Below are 20,000 nucleotides of genomic sequence, written 5' to 3'. Positions count from 1 at the left end.
AGAAGGAAGAAAGAAAGAAAGAAAGAAAGAAGATAAATAAGTATAATGTGTGTACGGGTGCATGTGTGTGCACGCGCGCGTAAATCTGAGTATGTGTGTGTGTGTGAATGCTAGCATCCTTCTGCTTTTCCCGCTTACAGTGAAACACATTTTTGCGATGCATGCATCTTTACGGGAACAGGTACAATTGCACATGCGCAAACACACACAATCACTTACACACATACACACGCACTTAACCATATGCACACATGGCCCTACTCTCTGTCTGTCTATCACCCCTCTCTCTCTATCTATCTATCTATCTATCTATCTATCTATCTATCTATCTATCTATCTCTCTCTCTCTCTCTCTCTCTCTCTCTATATATATATAATATATTATATATATATATATATATATATAACGGGAAGCTTTATGAAAATAGACAAAAGACGAAGGCAGGTGGGAAACAAACAAACAATTGTATTAGTATGGCGCTCAGGAAATATAAATATATATATATATATATCTGTCTATATATATATATATATATATATATATATATATATATATTATATATATTATTATATATATATATATATATATATATATATCACTCGTTCTCTCTCTGTCACAGTGCATGCAGACATGTACAACGAAACACGTGCTCCAGCGTTGCAACCCCTCCCCTCACCAAAAGCATGTTTCTCGGTTTAACAACTGGAAAAAAAAGACCAGGCTGCCGATTAGTTAAAATGTTGTCCACGTTTAATTAAATGTCAACGAGGAAGATGAACGTGTCAAAGTTCAATGGGAATGTTTGAGAGTGGGGTTGGAGAGGGGCGGGTGGGTGGGATGGCACGACGGCTGTGGGAGGGAGGGTGTTAAATGTGGAGGGAGGCCTAAAGGAGTGACCCTGGTGTCTAGTGATGCTAGTAGTTCACTTCGAACCTTACAATGAGAGAATTGAGAAAAATAGTGTGTGTATATCTGCTACACACGCATGAAAATTCACACATACATACATACATACATACATACATACATACATACATACATACATACATAGATACATACATACATACATGCACACATGCGCCCGTACACAAACACACACTCGTAGGTTATAGATATTTACAGGAACAAAATCAGAGTATTCAGTACACTAGAATGAAATATATTTCATGATAGAGCCTGCAAATCGTAATACATCGTGACAAAGCGTTTGACGTCCAGGATTACGGATAATCATCATACGATTAGCGATCCTATCTCTAACTTAAAAATCAGCGACATAAATGAATTGTTATTTTTTTTTCTGTAGTTTCCGGCATTGCATAAGGATTAGTTTCCCATATATCAATCAGGATATGGGGCTGTTATTACTGAGGGTGTACTATTGATGCAAGTATCATTCTATTACTACCACTACTACTGCCACCACCACCACCACTACTACTGTCGCCACCACGATCACGACCACCAATACCACTACTACTACCACCGCCACCACCACTACTACAGCTACTACTTAGTATACTGCTTCTGTAAAATTTAATTTTTAATTAAATTTAAATTAGACACAGTTTGCATCTCCAGTTTACAGTTCCAGGTTCAGTCCCACTGCATGGCACATTGGGTCTTCTAATATAGCCTTGGGTCGATCAGAGTCTTGTAAGTGGATTTGGTAGGTGTAAACTGAAATTTTAATTTAATTTAATGAAGCAGTTTTAAAATAGTTGAAACTCAGAAATGGATGAAAGCTTGTGGAGACCTGATAACAATAATCTTTTTTCTACTTTACGCACAAGGCCCGAAATTTTGGGAGAGGGAGCCAGTTGATTAGATCGACCCCCGAAAGGATGAAACGCAAAGTCGACCTCGGCGGAATTTGAACTCAGGACGTAAAGACAAACGAAATACCTATTTCTTTACTACCCACAAGGGGCTAAACACAGAGGAGACAAACAAGGACAGACAAACGGATTAAGTCGATTATATCGACCCCAGTGCGTAACTGGTACTTATTTAATCGACTCCGAAAGGATGAAAGGCAAAGTCGACCTCGGCGGAATTTGAACTCAGAACGTGGCGGCAGATGAAATACTGCTAAGCGTTTCGCTCGGCGTGCTAACGATTCTGCCAGACAGGTAAACAGGCAAACAGACAGACAAACAGACAGACTGACAGACAGATAGATTAAAGTAAGAATGAAAAGCAAAATGTTTGGCATCACCTGAAAAGGACTGAGAATATAAATATATTCACTTGAAAAGGACATTTAATTTAAATAGAGAAAGAATATAAACATACACTCTATCTAAATCAAATGTCCTTTTCAAGTAGTGCCAAAAGTTTTGATTTTTCCTTTTTACTTTTATCTATATCTACCTGCTCAAGGAAAAGCCACCGCCAACCGCCTCTGATAGGCAGTCTCAACGTTTCACTTTCAGTTACACAGTTCAGGCAAGAGTGTTTGTGGTAAACGTACTGAACATCTCATAGTACGTACCTATTACTTTACGTCAGCTGACGAAAACTCCTTATATATATATATAATATATATATATATATATATATATATATATATATATATATATATATATATATTTCAAGAAAGTTAGAGGTTGTGAATCCAACCAACTAAGGGATAATATCTATCCAATATACTGCTGGGAGAATTAATTGCTGGTATCTTTATATATTAATATATCATATATGTAAAACATAATATGTTATACATGTATGTATATTCTTGTAATTGCCATTTTAGTAAATAAATTGACATATGTCTAAAAGTTGATGAAGCACCTATTGATCCCCTCCATTTTCTTATTGCTCTCTCTCTCTCTCTCCCCTCCATTTTCTTATTGCTCTCTCTCTCTCTCTCTCCCCTCTCTCTCTCTCTATATATATATATGTGTGTGTGTGTGTGTGTGTATGTATGTATGTATAAATATTTATGTATATAGATATGCATATTATGTATGTGTGTACGCATGTATGTATGGATATATATATATATATATATATATATGTCTGAATGTATAGATAGATAGATAGATATACATATATACGTATTTACATATATATATATATATATGTATGTACGTGTATTTATGTGTGTATGCATACACATACATACATGCATACATACACACATACATGCATAATCTTGAAATCGTGAAAAACTGAACAATGGCATACATACATACATACATACATACGTACGTACGTACGTACGTACGTACACACATACACACGCGCGTATGTACATGAAATTTGTTACACAACAATGCGTTAACAAAGTGACATTTCTCAGTGATTTTATGTCACCCTGTTTGTCAGAAGTTTAAGATATACACACAGTCTCTCTCTCTCTCTCTCTCTCTCACACACACACACACACACATACACACACAGTACCCCGTACCCCAGCCCTAACCACGTTTCCATTTGTCAATGAAGGAAGGGCCTGTTTTCCTGCCAACCCAAACAAGAAAACAACTGGTAATAAACGAGTCCCCTGTGAAAAAAATAAAAAGAAATAAGATAAGAAATGAATATATTATAAAAAAAAAAGAAAGTACCCGAGAATGTTAGTCACCCTTGAAACAAGTTTGTTTAACAGGTTTACAACATGGGCAATTATATCCTGTAGGTGGGGACTGTTCCCTTCCCCATTTCACCTGTAGGGTCTTCTGCGTTTGGACGCTTGTCTCCATCTGTTGTCAGGTGAACTATGTCACCCCTTTCAGCTCGGTGTTTGTAGCTGCTTCAACAGCAGTCACAAGCCCTCTCTGCGTAACTAGCATTGCTTGCACAACCTCCGACGTCACCACCACCAACATTACCATTACCACCACCACCACCACCACCACCACCACCATCTACCACCACCACCACCACCACAACTACCAGCAACACCACCACCACCAACATCAACAACAACATCACTACCACTAACACCACTACTACCAACACCACCACTGCTACTATTAACCCATCGTTGCTATCACCATCATCAGCACTACCATCAACGACATCAGCATCACCAACCACACTACTACTACCACCACCACCACTACTACTACCAACACTACCACAACCACCACTACCACCATTACCCCATCGCTGCCATCACCATCATCAGCACTACCATCAACATCAGCATCACCAACCACACTACTACTACCACCACCACCACAACTACTACCAACACTACCACAACCACCACTACCACCATTACCCCATCGCTGCCATCACCATCATCAGCACTACCATCAACATCAGCACCACCAACCACACTACTACCACCACCACTACCACTACTACCAACACTACAATAATCACCACTACCACCATTACCCCATCGCTGCCATCACCATCATCAGCACTACCATCAACATCAGCATCACCAACCACACTACTACTACCACCACCACCACAACTACTACCAACACTACCACAACCACCACTACCACCATTACCCCATCGCTGCCATCACCATCATCAGCACTACCATCAACATCAGCATCACCAACCACACTACTACTACCACCACCACCACAACTACTACCAACACTACCACAACCACCACTACCACCATTACCCCATCGCTGCCATCACCATCATCAGCACTACCATCAACATCAGCATCACCAACCACACTACTACTACCACCACCACCACAACTACTACCAACACTACCACAACCACCACTACCACCATTACCCCATCGCTGCCATCACCATCATCAGCACTACCATCAACATCAGCATCACCAAACCACCTACTACTACCACCACCACCACAAACTACTACCAACACTACCACAACCACCACTACCACCATTACCCCATCGCTGCCATCACCATCATCAGCACTACCATCAACATCAGCATCACCACCACCACTACTACTACCACCACCACCACAATACTACCAACACTACCACAACCACCACTACCACCATTACCCCATCGCTGCCATCACCATCATCAGCACTACCATCAACATCAGCATCACCAACCACACTACTACTACCACCACCACCACAAACTACTACCAACACTACCACAACCACCACTACCACCATTACCCCATCGCTGCCATCACCATCATCAGCACTACCATCAACATCAGCACACCAAACCACACTACTACCACCACCACCACTACTACTACCAACACTACCACAACCACCACTACCACCATTACCCCATCGCTGCCATCACCATCATCAGCACTACCATCAACATCAGCACCACCAACCACACTACTACCACCACCACCACTACTACTACCAACACTACCACAACCACCACTACCACCATTACCCCATCGCTGCCATCACCATCATCAGCACTACCATCAACATCAGCATCACCAACACACACTACCACCACCACCACAACTACTACCAACACTACCACAACCACCACTACCACCATTACCCCATCGCTGCCATCACCATCATCGGCACTACCATCACCATCACCAACCACACTACTACCACCACCACTACCACTACTACCAACACTACAATAATCACCACTACCACCATTACCCCATCGCTGCCATCACCATCATCAGCACTACCATCAACATCAGCATCACCAACCACACTACTACCACCACCACCACAACTACTACCAACACTACCACAACCACCACTACCACCATTACCCCATCGCTGCCATCACCATCATCGGCACTACCATCACCATCACCAACCACACTACTACCACCACCACTACCACTACTACCAACACTACAATAATCACCACTACCACCATTACCCCATCGCTGCCATCACCATCATCAGCACTACCATCAACATCAGCATCACCAACCACACTACTACCACCACCACCACAACTACTACCAACACTACCACAACCACCACTACCACCATTACCCCATCGCTGCCATCACCATCATCAGCACTACCATCAACATCAGCACCACCAACCACACTACTACCACCACCACCACTACTAATACCAACACTACCACAACCACCACTACCACCATTACCCCATCGCTGCCATCACCATCATGCCCAGTCTCTTTTACAATCTCTTGAACAAGCCTCAAATTGTGTAGGTCTTTACCTCAATGAAGCCAAAACTGAATACATAAACAAGTGTCTGTCCAACAGTGATTGCATCATCCATACTCTCAACAACGCGCCCTTAAATATGGTCTCTGATTATAAATATCTTGGGTCATACATATCATCATCTGGAAAAGACTTTCTAACTAGAAAGGGTATGGCCTGGTCAGCCTGTAATGACATGCATAAGATCTGGTCATCAAATCTAAGTAGAGACTTCAAACTTGAAATCTTCAAAGCCACAGTCGAACCAATTCTACTATATGGCTCAGAAACCTGGACGTTATCAAAGAAGCTTGAGAGGCGGTTGGATGGAACCTACACTCGCCTCCTTATGAGAGCTCAAAATCTCTCGTGGAAGCGCCATCCAACCAAAATGCAAATATATGGGAAACTACCACCTGTGTCATCTCTTGTGAAAGGTAGGAGAGTCCAGTTTGCTGGACATTGTTGTAGAGCTGAAAAAGAAGTAATTTCTACTCTTCTCCTCTGGAAGCCATCTACTCGCAGTACCAGAGGGCGCACACTCTCCTACCCTGATGTAATCTCCAGGGATACAGGCATCCAGCAACAGGACCTCCGTAATGCCATGATGGACCGTGAAGTCTGGCGTAGCATGGTAAATTCCATTGTCTCGACCACGGTCGAACAATGATGATGATGACTACCATCAACGACATCAGCACCACCAACAACACTACTACCACCACCACTACCACTACTACCAACACTACCATAATCACCACTGCCACCATTTCCCCATCGCTGCCATCACCATCATCAGTACTACTATCAACGACATCAGCATCGCCAACAACAATACTACCACCACCACTACTACTACCACAACCAATACTACTACCATCGCCACTACCACCACCAACGACAATAACAATAACGGCAACACGAGCCATCTGAAAGAAATAGCAACCAAATCTTCCCCAAATTATCCCCTCCCTATCAAGTAGAAACACTAGCAGATTGAATAATGAAGTCTAGCTTGCACAATCCATGAAAACAAAAGACAGGATGGTCGCGGTTTGAACACTGGTTTTTGATCGGTGCTGACTTGGGATCAGACAACAACAATCGCATACACCATCTTCACCACCACTATTACTACTACTACTACTACTACTACTACTACTACTACTACTACTACTACTACTACTACCACCACCACCACCACCACCACCACCACCACTACTACTACTGCTACCACCACCACCACCACCACTACAACTACTACTACTACTACTACTGCTACCACCACCACCACCACCACTACTACTACTACTACTACTACTGCTACCACCACCACAACCACCACCACCACCACCACCACTACTACTACTGCTACCACCACCACCACCACCACTACAACTACTACTACTACTACTACTGCTACCACCACCACCACCACCACTACTACTACTACTACTACTACTACTGCTACCACCACCACAACCACCACCACTACTACTACTACTGCTACCACCACCACCACCACCACTACTACTACTATTACTACTACTACTACTACTACTACTACTACTACTACTACTACTATCCAAAGACAAGGGGTTTATTATTCCCACATTCCCACAGAAATTACCTTTATAGATATAGACAATCAATGCCAACACTTATACCCGCTTACGCACATCCACCCATCCACAATTGTAATGCCGTGTACGTATTTATTCATATTTATACACGCACATATACGAAACTATTTCACATTCCACAAGCCAACGTGTATTTAAATAAGTGGATATGCGTACCCGCCCAATGTGTGTGTGAGTACCCTTTTACTCTTTTACTTGTTTCAGTCATTTGACTGGGGCCATGCTGGAGCACCACCTTTAGTCGAGCAAATCGACCCCGGGACTTTTTCTTTGTAAGCCCAGTACTTATTCTATCGGTCTCTTTTTGCCGAACCGCTAAGTGACGGGGACGTAAACACACCAGCATCGGTTGTCAAGCGATGGTGGGAGGACAAACACAGAAACACAAACATATACACAAACATATATATATATATATATATATATATATATATATATATATATATATATATATATATACACACATATATATACGACAGGCTTCTTTCAGTTTCCGTCTACCAAATCCACTCACAAGGCATTGGTCGGCTCGAGGCTATAGCAGAAGACACTTGCCCAAGGTGCCACGCAGTGGGACTGAACTCGGAACCATGTGGTTGGTAAGCAAGCTACTTACCACACAGCCACACATTATGCGTATACATGCACACATTTGTCCTTAAATTAATGTTAATGCTAACACTTAAACACTTCTTGTGATTTTCGATCATCTTTATAAACATTCCGTTCACTTTTCAGGTCTGTGGGGAATACTGCCACCTCCAAGCCGAAGCGACATCTGGGACGATAGAAACAATGTAAAATATTTAGAAAGGTAAGTAAGCAATAAAGACGAGAACTGCTGCCGTGACTGACGCAGTAAGATATTCAACTGTCTGGAAAGTAGCACCGAGGAGAAAGTGTAACGACCACAGTATTTACCACAAATCCCATTACTATTTGAGAAATACACCAAATTACAGAAATATTATCATAGTTTTGCAGGTTTTCAGGATTTGTTTGTCTCTACACGAAATAAAAATGAAAAATATTTCGAAAAAGTTGTATTTTCAAATTACTGCTTCCGTTCAAGTGAATAACTTGTAACAGGATGTAAGGTCTGGAACACTTGGGGGGTGGAGGTCTCATCCCGTTACGTTAAATTATTTGTCGAAGGAAAACCAAGACTTCGAATATCTTCAACAGCATAAATGATATTAATTTTTCTGGATCCGCAATAATATATATACATATATTTCCTTCAGGGCGAACCGGTAGCCATGGGCCATGGAGCTAGTCACAATAGTTAAAATGGTGTGAGCCAAATGCTGTCTCGTTCCAGCGTAGTGTAGCTTCGCCACGTGTTGGCTTGCTTGCTTGGGAGATCTATGAGAACGCGTCCGTTCAATTCGGCTGCAGCTGCGAAAGAGTTCGATACAGCGGGAAATCTTGCTGTTGGTATTTCTCTGCGCATGCGCATGAGGAAACTTCTGGCGGCCTGCTGGAAGAAATCCAACTCTGCGCATGCGCACTGAAGACTTCCAAAATGGCATCACTACAAACTCGTCCTCAGAAGCAACTTTGTTTCAATAGAGATAATAAAGATGCTGGGGGAAACACTGTAAATTGACGCTGAGGGAATGGAAACCAAATACAATTAAGGGAAATTAACCTCTGTCAATGGAATAATGAAGATGAGAAAAGGAAAAACTGGGGTAAGAAGGAAAAGTAGGTGTAAAAATTAAGTAGATAAAATAAGAGAAGAAATGTTGAAATAAGAACATGCAAAGAAAATCTGAGGTAAAGTAATATCAGCTTTCTATGAATATGAGTTTGATTGAAGGGGGTATTTTTTAGTTGCATTATAGATGCTTTTCGCAATGCCTCTCTTTCTCGAATATCTCTAATCTAATTTCCTTTCTCCTTATTTGCCTCCTGAGTGGAGTTCACACCTTTCACTTCCACCCACCATTATATATGTGTGTGTGTACATATATATAATGCTTGTTTTTACGTTCAGTTATATTAAAAACCATACATAGATACATACATACATACATACATACATACATACATACATACACACATACATACATACACAGAATATATTTATAGAGAGAGAGAAAGAGATAGATACACACATACATACATACATACATACATACATACATACATACATACATACATACATACATACATACATACACACACACATGCATACATACATACATACATACATACATACATACATACATACATACACACACATACACACATGCATAAAAACAAACAATATATGTATATGGATAGATAAATATACAGCCATATATACGTACTGATACAGCTTACACAAATTTGCATTGAGTCTTTTATGAGAGATCTTTCCAAAATATACAAAAATCATGTCTCTTTGTGCGCGCGCGTGCGTATATGTGTGTACATGTGTGTATGTGTGAATGTGTGTGTGAGTGTGTGTGTGTGCATACATTTTAAAATAATTATCTAATTTTTATATTCTATAATGTGTTGAACAATTCTTCTCGTTTTCACTTCCACAGTATTGAAGAAGTAAGGTCCGATGCCCACTTCTCCACAGCTTATATCACATATGGTGGAGAGATACACTGGCATGATGTTCCACCACCGAGACTCGAAGTTCTAGCAAGCAGTCTGGTGTCAAAGCTGGCGCACAAAAAAGTAGGTCCAATCTTGTTAACTTCTGTTATTCTCATATATTTAAATGTAATATGCATATCATTTTCACTTTCATTATTCATATATGCATGTTTATATATACATACATACATATATATATATATATATATATATGTATGTATGTATGTATATGTATAAGTATATATATATAGGAAAAATAACAAGCAAGAGTTCAAAATGCAATAAATTTAAATATATATATATATATAGATATATAGATATATATATAGATAGATAGATAGATAGATAGATAGATAGATAGATAGATAGATAGATAGATAGATAGATATATAGATAGATAGATAGATAGATAGATAGATAGATAGATAGATAGATAGATAGATAGATAGATATACATTGTGTGTGTGTATGTTCTGGTCAGCAGAAAATAAAGAAGGAGAATGGAAATCAGACTAGAGATATTCAGGAAAGATAGACCATTTGAAAAGCATCTATAATGCGACTAAAAACACCACCTTTAATCGACTAGAACCACACATATTTGAATAAAAGAATTTTTTTTATTTTTTAACATAGGAGGTAAATATATCTTTTACTACAAAGGTAAAAATACAAAAATATATTTTCACATCACAAATGTTTTCATATAACTGTTTTACTCTAAAAATATTAATGTTTGCTTTCACAAGGTGAGTTTTACACACACATATATTTAAAAGAGAGAGAAAATCATATATTACTGAGAAGTTTACACACAGAAAAAAGTTTTCGTATAAAAACGTTTTACTGAATGAATTTTAGTGCATATTGGAGCACTCACTGACCAAGGACAGTTTTCGCTGTCGTTCACCTTAACGAAGTTTAAAATATGTCCTTTTCAACGCATTTTTAGTATAAATGTGCGTGTGTGTATATATGTTGCATTGAATACGCCGTGTTCTAGTTATATCTTTTATTACAAATTTTGTTTGGGTCTTTACTTTTTGACCGACAGATTTTTAAAATAATTTTTTGTAACTAAACACTTTCAAACTTCGGACACTGGTAGAATGTGTCATATAAAACATCTTTTACTCTTAGCGTTTTTGAGAAAAACTTATATTTAGGAAGTTATTTCACGTTAAAGTTGTAGTATTTCGGTAATTTAAACCAATCAATGACGTGTATTCAGCTGAATAAAATTACTGCTATTGTTTGTCAACAAGAACTTCCGGCGGTGTATATTTCGCTTGTCACTGTTATTTATGACAAACCTAACCCTAAAACCCTAATCCTAACCCTAAAACCTTAACCCTAACCCTAAAACCCTAACCCTAGCCCTAAAATCCTAACCTTAACACCCTAACCCTAACCCTAAGACCTTAAAGCTAAAACCAGTACAAACACACGAACGATGTCATAAATAACAGTGACAACCGAAAAATACACCGCCGATAGTTGTTGACAACAACGGCAGTAATTTTATTCAGCTGAATACACGTCATTGATTGGTTGAAGTTACCGAAATAGGACTACTTTAACGTGAAATTACTTCATAAATATAAGTTTTTCTCAAAAATACTAAGAGTAAAATATGTTTTATATGACACATTCTACCAGTGTCCGAAATTTGAAAGTGTTTAGTTACAAAAATTATTTTTTAAATCTGTCGGTCAAAAGGTAAATATCCAAAATTTTTAGTATTTCCGTGTTAGGCTTTTGTCTGATTTATTATTATTATTTTTAGTAACAAATTTCCTAGTCCATCAACGTTTGTAGACCTTCACGGTCTTATCTTCTGAGTGAAAGTATTACTAGAGACGTCTGATATTGTTTTTTTTTATGGTGGTAAAGAACCAAATAAATGAAGTCTTTGTAATGAAGTTGGATTAATAAATGTTGACTGTTAAATTCAAGTAATCAACAAATGTTCCTACTTATTACTCGGATGTAAAGGGTTAAAGACCCCCTTCGGTCATGAGTGACCATGGGATTGCACCTAGAAAGTTACCCTCCTAGACACAAGTCTGGGCAAGGTTGTTTTTATGGAAGGCCAGCAGTCGCCCATGCATACCAGCCTCCCCTCTCCACGCCACCAGTGTTATCCAAGGGAAAGACAAAGGTCGATACAGCTTGGCACCAGTGACGTCGCAACTCATTTCTACAGCTGAGTGAACTGGAGCAACGTGAAATAAAGTGCCTTGCTCAAGAACACAACACGCAGCCCGGTCCGGGATTCGAGCTCACAACCTCACGATCGTAAGCTCGACGCTCTAACCACTGAGCCATGCGCCTTCAGCCATGCGTAGTATCAATATATTAATGCTGGGTTGATGTTTTGCTATTACGATAACTACTATAACTAATTTTCCAATTGTTAAGTCAGTTTTCTATATAAGGAAGAATCCTATGCAAGAAAATTATATTAGGCGTAGGAGTGGCTGTGTGGTAAGTAGCTTGCTTACAAACTACATGGTTCCGGGTTCAGTCCCACTGCGTGGCACCTTGGGCAAGTGTCTTCTACTATAGCCTCGGGCCGACCAAAGCCTTGCGAATGGATTTGGTAGACGGAAACTGAAAGAAGCCCGTCATATATATGTATGTATGTATATATATATATATATATATATATATATAATATATATATATATATATATATATATTACATACATACATATATATATATATATGTGTGTGTGTGTGTGTGTGTGTTGTGTGTGTGTGTGTGTTTGTGTGTCTGTGTTGTCCCCCTAACATCGCTTGACGACCGATGCTGGTGTGTTTACGTCCTCGTAACTTAGCGGTTCTAAGAGACCGGTAGAATAAGTACTAGGCTTACAAAGAATAAGTCCTGGGGTCGATTTGCTCGACTAAAGGCGGTGCTCCAGCATGGCTACAGTCAAATGACTGAAACAAGTAAACGAGTAAAAGAGAGTAATAGAGTATCAACTAATGTGTTTTCATCGACTTTTTTCATTTCTTAATTTATAAGTGCTAAACAGAAACAATGTTATGAGCAAAATCTGCGGTAAACTGGATAATTACGTATCTATGTTTGCAACAAATCAAGCGGATGATGTGATAGGTTCTTCAAAATAACCTTCCCCAATATATCTAAACTCATCTCTCTTCATGGCATACGAACTATTTTACGTATCGTGATAAATGAGTCTAATAAAAAATTATGATTTTTTATAGCATGATTTTTTATGTCATATATGAGCGATTGAACGTCCGTTGTGATTACAGTTTTCGTAAAAATGTCAAACTAATTTTTTAAAAACATTTCGTGTTTTCTCGTGACCAGGCAGCCATAACAGTAAGTAAGATGGTTCAATACATGCCAAAAGAGATCTTTGAATCAATCACCAAATCAAAAGGAGTTGGTGTATTTGCCAAGAGCGAAGGTCCAACGATTTATCCAGAATTTAAGCGATTTGCTGATCTGCCGGAGTGCAAAGGTAAGCCAATTCTTGAATTACTGGTATTACATGATGTGTGGAGGCACAATGGCCCAGTGGTTAGGGCAGCGGACTCGCGGTCGTAGGATCGCAGTTTTGACTCCCAGACCGGGCATTGTGAGTGTTTATTGAGCGAAAACACATAAAGATCCACGAGGCTCCGGCGGTGGTGGTGGGGGGGGGGTGATCCCTGCTGTACTCTTTCACCACATCTTTCTCTCACTCTTTCTTCTGTTGGCCGGCTCGCTTAGCCAGCGGGGTGGCGTCATCGAAGGCTAATACAATGCGAAGCGCATTGTGACTAGCGATGTGTAGCAACATGGTATTTGGTCTCAAGAATTTGTCTTATGAAGAAAGGCTGAAGATGCTCGACCTTTATTCTCTAGAAAAACGACGACGCCGCGGTGATCTCATTCTTGCTCACAACATCATAAGCGGAAAGTGTAACCTCTCGAAAGAGCTGTTCTTCACTCCTGCTCCAGAACGTCGGATGCGGGGTCACTCCGAAAAGCTCTATCTGCGACGATTTCATCTCAATCGAAGGAGAGGGGCTTTCTCCGTCCGGGTTGCGGATCCGTAGAATAAGCTGCCGGACGAGATAGTGAAGATGCCGACGACCGCTCGGTTCAAAGTCTCCCTTGACCACAAATGGCCTGAACTCTTTGTATGAACACCACCCTGTACATAATCTCCATGTCCCCCTACATGGCCTTGCTTTTTGCTTTTTGAGCCAAAAATTTAACTTAACTAACATCTGATGGCCTGGTCGGAAATATAATAATAATAATAATAATAATAATAATAATAATAATAATAATAATAATAATAATAATAATAATAATGATACCAGGACTTACAAACACATATAACATACAGAAAATTGCACTACTAGGCACTGCACACATCCTACGCAGAACACTTTCCATACAATAACCATCAGAGCATCACAACAAATCACAGCACATACCCAAGGCACACAGAGCTGCGCTCGGTAGTGAAGTGAAAGCACGCTATAAAAATAAAACTACTGAATGATAATAATAATATAATAATAATAATAATAATAATAATTATTATTATTATTATTATTATTATTATTATTATTATTATTATTATTATTATTATTATTATTATTTTATTATTATTATTATATTATTATTATTATTATTATTATTATTATTATTATTATTATTAAATGATATGTAAGCCAATTCTTAAATTGCTTGTGAGCCATTTATTTTATTAAAGGAAGTCGACAAAAGTAATTTCTAAAACTAGGGAACAGTTTATCAAATACATTTCAATGTGATACGAGTGTCAAGTAATCGAGGGGTAAATTATTTAATATACGAGAAAATCGTTACTGAAACTTTTGTCTTGCAAACAAACTTGATAGGGTCAACAGAAACGTAGCTGAGATGAACGAGGTGCGGTCCACTCTGAGTAACGCTTTTATGTGGGCGACACTTTTGGCTTTGTTGTTTAAGCTTCTATAGGAGTGGTAAGTTCAAGTGCTACCTTGAGCCACTGAGGAGCCATCTCTCTCTTCCTAATCAATACAACTCTTAAAAGGATTTTAAATCACCCAGTCACTCACTATTACAAGTTAACGAACCAAAATTATCATTTGCATTGCTACGATAATATACGGGAGTTAAAACCTATACATCGGGTCGAGAATTTCCTTAGCAAAACACAAATAACGAATTAATCGCTAAGATTTTCAGTTTCTCTAAAACACAAATAAACATGACATCAGTAAAAAAAATAAAAAGCAAAAAAATGGGTTGACAATTTTCTCTATTTTGTTTTATTATATAACAGGTAAATGTGATGGGCTTTGCCAAATAACGTGTACCCACGACGGACGCAAATACGAACGTGTGGCTGGACTGACTCTCTCAAGGAGTGTATGCTTGGATCATGTTGTGCTCTGTGATGATCAAGACCCGTATCGATCTCATGAAAACTGTTTGTCCCACGAACTGGGGCACCTCATAATGTCGTACATTCCGAAAAGCTGGACCAAGAAGGTAGGAACTAAATTTTCATTACACAAAAAAACTGCATTCCAAACGATTATGTAGTTATGTATAGTGGGAGAAAGAGATCCAGAACTCTAAAGGCAATGGGAAAAGTCGCTGAATAGAGTTCCAACTGGATCTGATCTAGGGAGAATGAAAGTCAATTCAGAAAGCATAATTTACCCTGAATAGCAGCATGTGTACAAATACCATTGTTGAAATAAACCACTGCTGACTTAACCTCGAAGTCACTGTCAGCAAAATTGTTATAAATATTAAACTCTATACACGTATAAAGTTCATTTTCCATGGAACTCAAAGCATTTTCAACTGTGTGTGTGTGTGTGTGTACATATAAGCATACATACTTGAATAAACGCATGCACGCGCTCAGACGTATATATATGCATACATATATGCACGCACAAATACACATACATGCATACATACATACATACATACATACATACATACATACATACATACATACATACATACGTATAAACATATATAATAAAAGCGAAATTCTGTCTGTCCGTCTAGGACCCCTCTATCTCAGCCTATATTTGCTCTACATAGGCATATAATACCTTTTTGGAATCAGGATGATCCCGGGATTGAATATCTGCCCTTCATTTGGTTCTTGAGCATCCAGCATTGGGATCTAACTTAAAAACATGTGGGTTGCTATTTCTTATTTCTTTATTGCCCACAAGGGGCCAAACACAGAGGGGGACAAACAAGGACAGACAAAGGGATTAAGTCGATTACATCGACCCCAGTGCGAAACTGGTACTTAATTTATCGACCCCGAAAGGATGAAAGGCAAAGTCGACCTCGGCGGAATTTGAACTCAGAACGTAACGGCAGACGAAATACGGCCACGCATTTCGCTCGGCGCGCTAACGTTTCTGCCTGCTGTGGGGTTGCTATTTCTAGCAGGTAAAGCTTGGCTGATTCAGGTCCATCTTAGTGGCGTTTGTCTGATGACGTCAGAGATCAAAGGGAAGATAAATGACATTCGCCTCGTTAATTTTATGTCGTGATAGAACTTTGGGACAAATTAGCCAACAGTTGGAATTCAACTTGGGACTGGAACAGTAGAATGATTGCATTGGAGAATTAATTCCAAGCCTTTCTTAACCTCTGATCAAACACCACATGTGGCATTGTGGGGGAAGCACTCCGTCGGTTACGACGACGAGGGTTCCGGTTGATCCGAATCAACGGAACAGCCTGATCGTGAAATTAACGTGTAAGTGGCTGAGCACTCCACAGACACGTGTAACCCTTAACGTAGTTCTCGGGGATATTCAGCGTGACACAGAGAGTGACAAGGCCGGCCCTTTGAAATACAGGTACAACAGAAACAGAAAGTAAGAGTGAGAGAAAGTTGTGGTGAAAGAGTACAGCAGGGATCACCACCATCCCCTGCCGGAGCCTCGTGGAGCTTTTAGGTGTTTTCGCTCAATAAACACTCACAACGCCCAGTCTGGGAATCGAAACCGCGATCCTATGACCGCGAGTCTGCTGCCCTAACCACTGGGCCATTGCGCCTCCATAGTCATTGTAGACGTATAATAGTCATGCTATTTAGCTCTCCTTACTCATTCAATTAGCCCTCCGCAGGATCTAGTTTAAAAGTTCGCACGGAGTGCTGCTCTTAAGCTAGTCTCTCTCTATATATAAAGCTGAAGTTGTCTGTGTATGGCAGGTTTGGTAGCCTTCAATTAACACTATCTCTTCCGAGACCTTGCGGCGCAAGTTGACCAAAATTGAGAGTATGATAGAAGAAGGCTTGCTCTTCCTTCCGTAGAAGAAAAAATTCAAATCGGACCATGTTAACACCAAAAATTATTTACATCAAAAAGGTGCTTCTTTTCTATGAAAATCCCTATTTTTTACGATTTTTTTACTGCTGTGTCGCCATTTTTAGGTGTATTTCAACCAGAAAAATGTTCACTTAAAGAGAATAAGAAGTTGCATAATGCAAAATTTTTACTTTTCAAAAATTCCAATTCTAAAGGGTCGAAACAAACCCGAGCAACGCCGGGCGATACTGCTAGTTCATGATAAAAAGGTGTATTGGTGGAATGTCCCAATGAAAACCTCAATAAGATGTAAACTTAATAGACCTGACAGAGTAATTTAGGATATGGAAGAGAAACTGTGTACAGTTGTGGAAATCAGCTGCCTGTGGATGTTAACATAAGGCTAAAGATTAACGGAAAGGAAAACATCTACGCGGAACTATTGAGGAATCTAAAGCTAATCTTTCCAGATTACAAGTACAGATTTATACCTGTAATTATTGGGGCACTAGGATGTGTAACACACTGCCTAAATACCAATCTTGAGAAATTAGACTTCTCAAAACCAGAAAGGAGAAAGCTGATTAGAAGACTACAGGTTCAATCGATCACTGGAACTGTAAATATCTGTAAAATTTTCCAGAAGTTTGCCATTTAAGTATATACGAGGATGTCTAGACATGCAACAATATGCATAAGAATACATACATAAAAAAAACATATAAATCTGCAAACATAAATACATACATACATACATGCATGCATGCATACATACATACATACATACATACATACATACATACATACATACATACATACATACATACAAAAATACCCTGTTGACTTGTTGAAATTCCAATGAAGGAGCCTTGGATCTATGTTAGAAACCGGCTCTTTATTGACAAGAAGGTTTGAAAGAAAACTGAATAACGACATACATGCATGCACGCACGCACACACACACACACATACATAATACATACACATACATACATACATACATACATACATACATACATACATACATACATACACACACATACATAATACATACACACACATACATACATACTACATACATACATACATACATACATACATACATACATACATACATACATGCATTCATGCATGCATATACATACATACATACATAACCGGGTCAATATGTCAATTGGTTTGTAAAACGCGGTACCAACATTGTCCGAGTAATTATCTTCCTTTTAATGACAAACATCTCCATCAAATTATTAGATTATTAACCTGTGAACTAACCCTGCTTTAACCTTGGATCTGAAATGATTAAATGACTGAGAACTTCTACATACATAAATATGCTATTATCCGTTATGCTGTCACTCAGACGCCAGATAGACAATATCTTGCGTGGTTTGAAGATTCAAAGATCATGGACATTAATAAGTTTCTAACCTCGGCAGTTTCTCCTTCACTAAAGTCCCCTGTTAGCTTGCTAACAATCATAACATTGCTGAAGGCTTATGAAATTAAGTTCGATATATGTAAACATATTTCTAGTTTCACTATTAATGAATTTCTGGGATTACAGCTCATGGTGACGTGACAAGCCGACTTCCATATCTATGTGTGTGTGTGCGCGTATACATGCGTGTGTGTGTGTGTGTGTGTGTGTGTGTGTGTGTGTGTGGTGTGTGTGTGTGCATATATAAATATATATATACATACACATATACATGCTCATATATATGTATGTATATGTGTGTGTATTTCTTTCATTCTTTTACTTATTTCGATCATTTGACTGCGGCCATGCTGGGGCATCACCCTTTAGTCGAGCAAATCGACTCTAGGACTTATTCTTTGTAAGCCTAGTACTTCTTCTATCGTTCTCTTTCGCCGAACCGCTAAGTTATGGGGGACGTAAACACACCAGCATCGGTTGTCAAGCGATAGTGGAGAGACAAATACAGACACACAAACATACACACGCAATACACATATACATATATATGTTTTATATACATATGTATATGTATATATATATACATATATATTCATATATATATATATAACAAATATTTTTACATTGGCTGTACAATTAATTTTTTAGCCAGAGTTAGAAATCACATCTCGACTTTTAAATTACGTCATAAAGCTGGTACCACCACACTTTCAAACAAAATCTGGGAACTCAAAAATAATAACAAAAATTATACCCTTAATTGGGAAATAGTTAGGAGAGCAATTCCGTATAAAAATAGTAGGGTTGGTTGTCAACTATGCTCCATGGAGACGTACGAAATTCTAAAGCATAGTAAACATAGAAACTTATTGAATAACCATATCGAACTAGGTCAAGTTT

General features: G+C 39.0%; 1 protein-coding gene across 1 annotated transcript in view; it reads left to right on the top strand.

Moving 5' to 3' along the window:
• The window catches only part of LOC115210244, a 47,617-nt gene that overhangs the window by 22,250 nt on the left and 5,367 nt on the right, over positions 1 to 20,000 (top strand). Inside the window, exons 2-5 of the mRNA XM_036502678.1 lie at positions 8,429 to 8,543; positions 10,267 to 10,405; positions 13,671 to 13,824; positions 15,649 to 15,857. Of these exons, the coding sequence (XP_036358571.1) occupies positions 8,429 to 8,543; positions 10,267 to 10,405; positions 13,671 to 13,824; positions 15,649 to 15,857 (617 nt within the window). The remainder of the gene's footprint in view (positions 1 to 8,428; positions 8,544 to 10,266; positions 10,406 to 13,670; positions 13,825 to 15,648; positions 15,858 to 20,000) is intronic.

Source organism: Octopus sinensis, linkage group LG4 (assembly GCF_006345805.1).
Source record: "Octopus sinensis linkage group LG4, ASM634580v1, whole genome shotgun sequence".
Taxonomy (NCBI): domain Eukaryota; kingdom Metazoa; phylum Mollusca; class Cephalopoda; order Octopoda; family Octopodidae; genus Octopus; species Octopus sinensis.
Note: the sequence above shows the minus strand (reverse complement) of the source record. Positions and strands in the feature narration are given on the sequence as shown.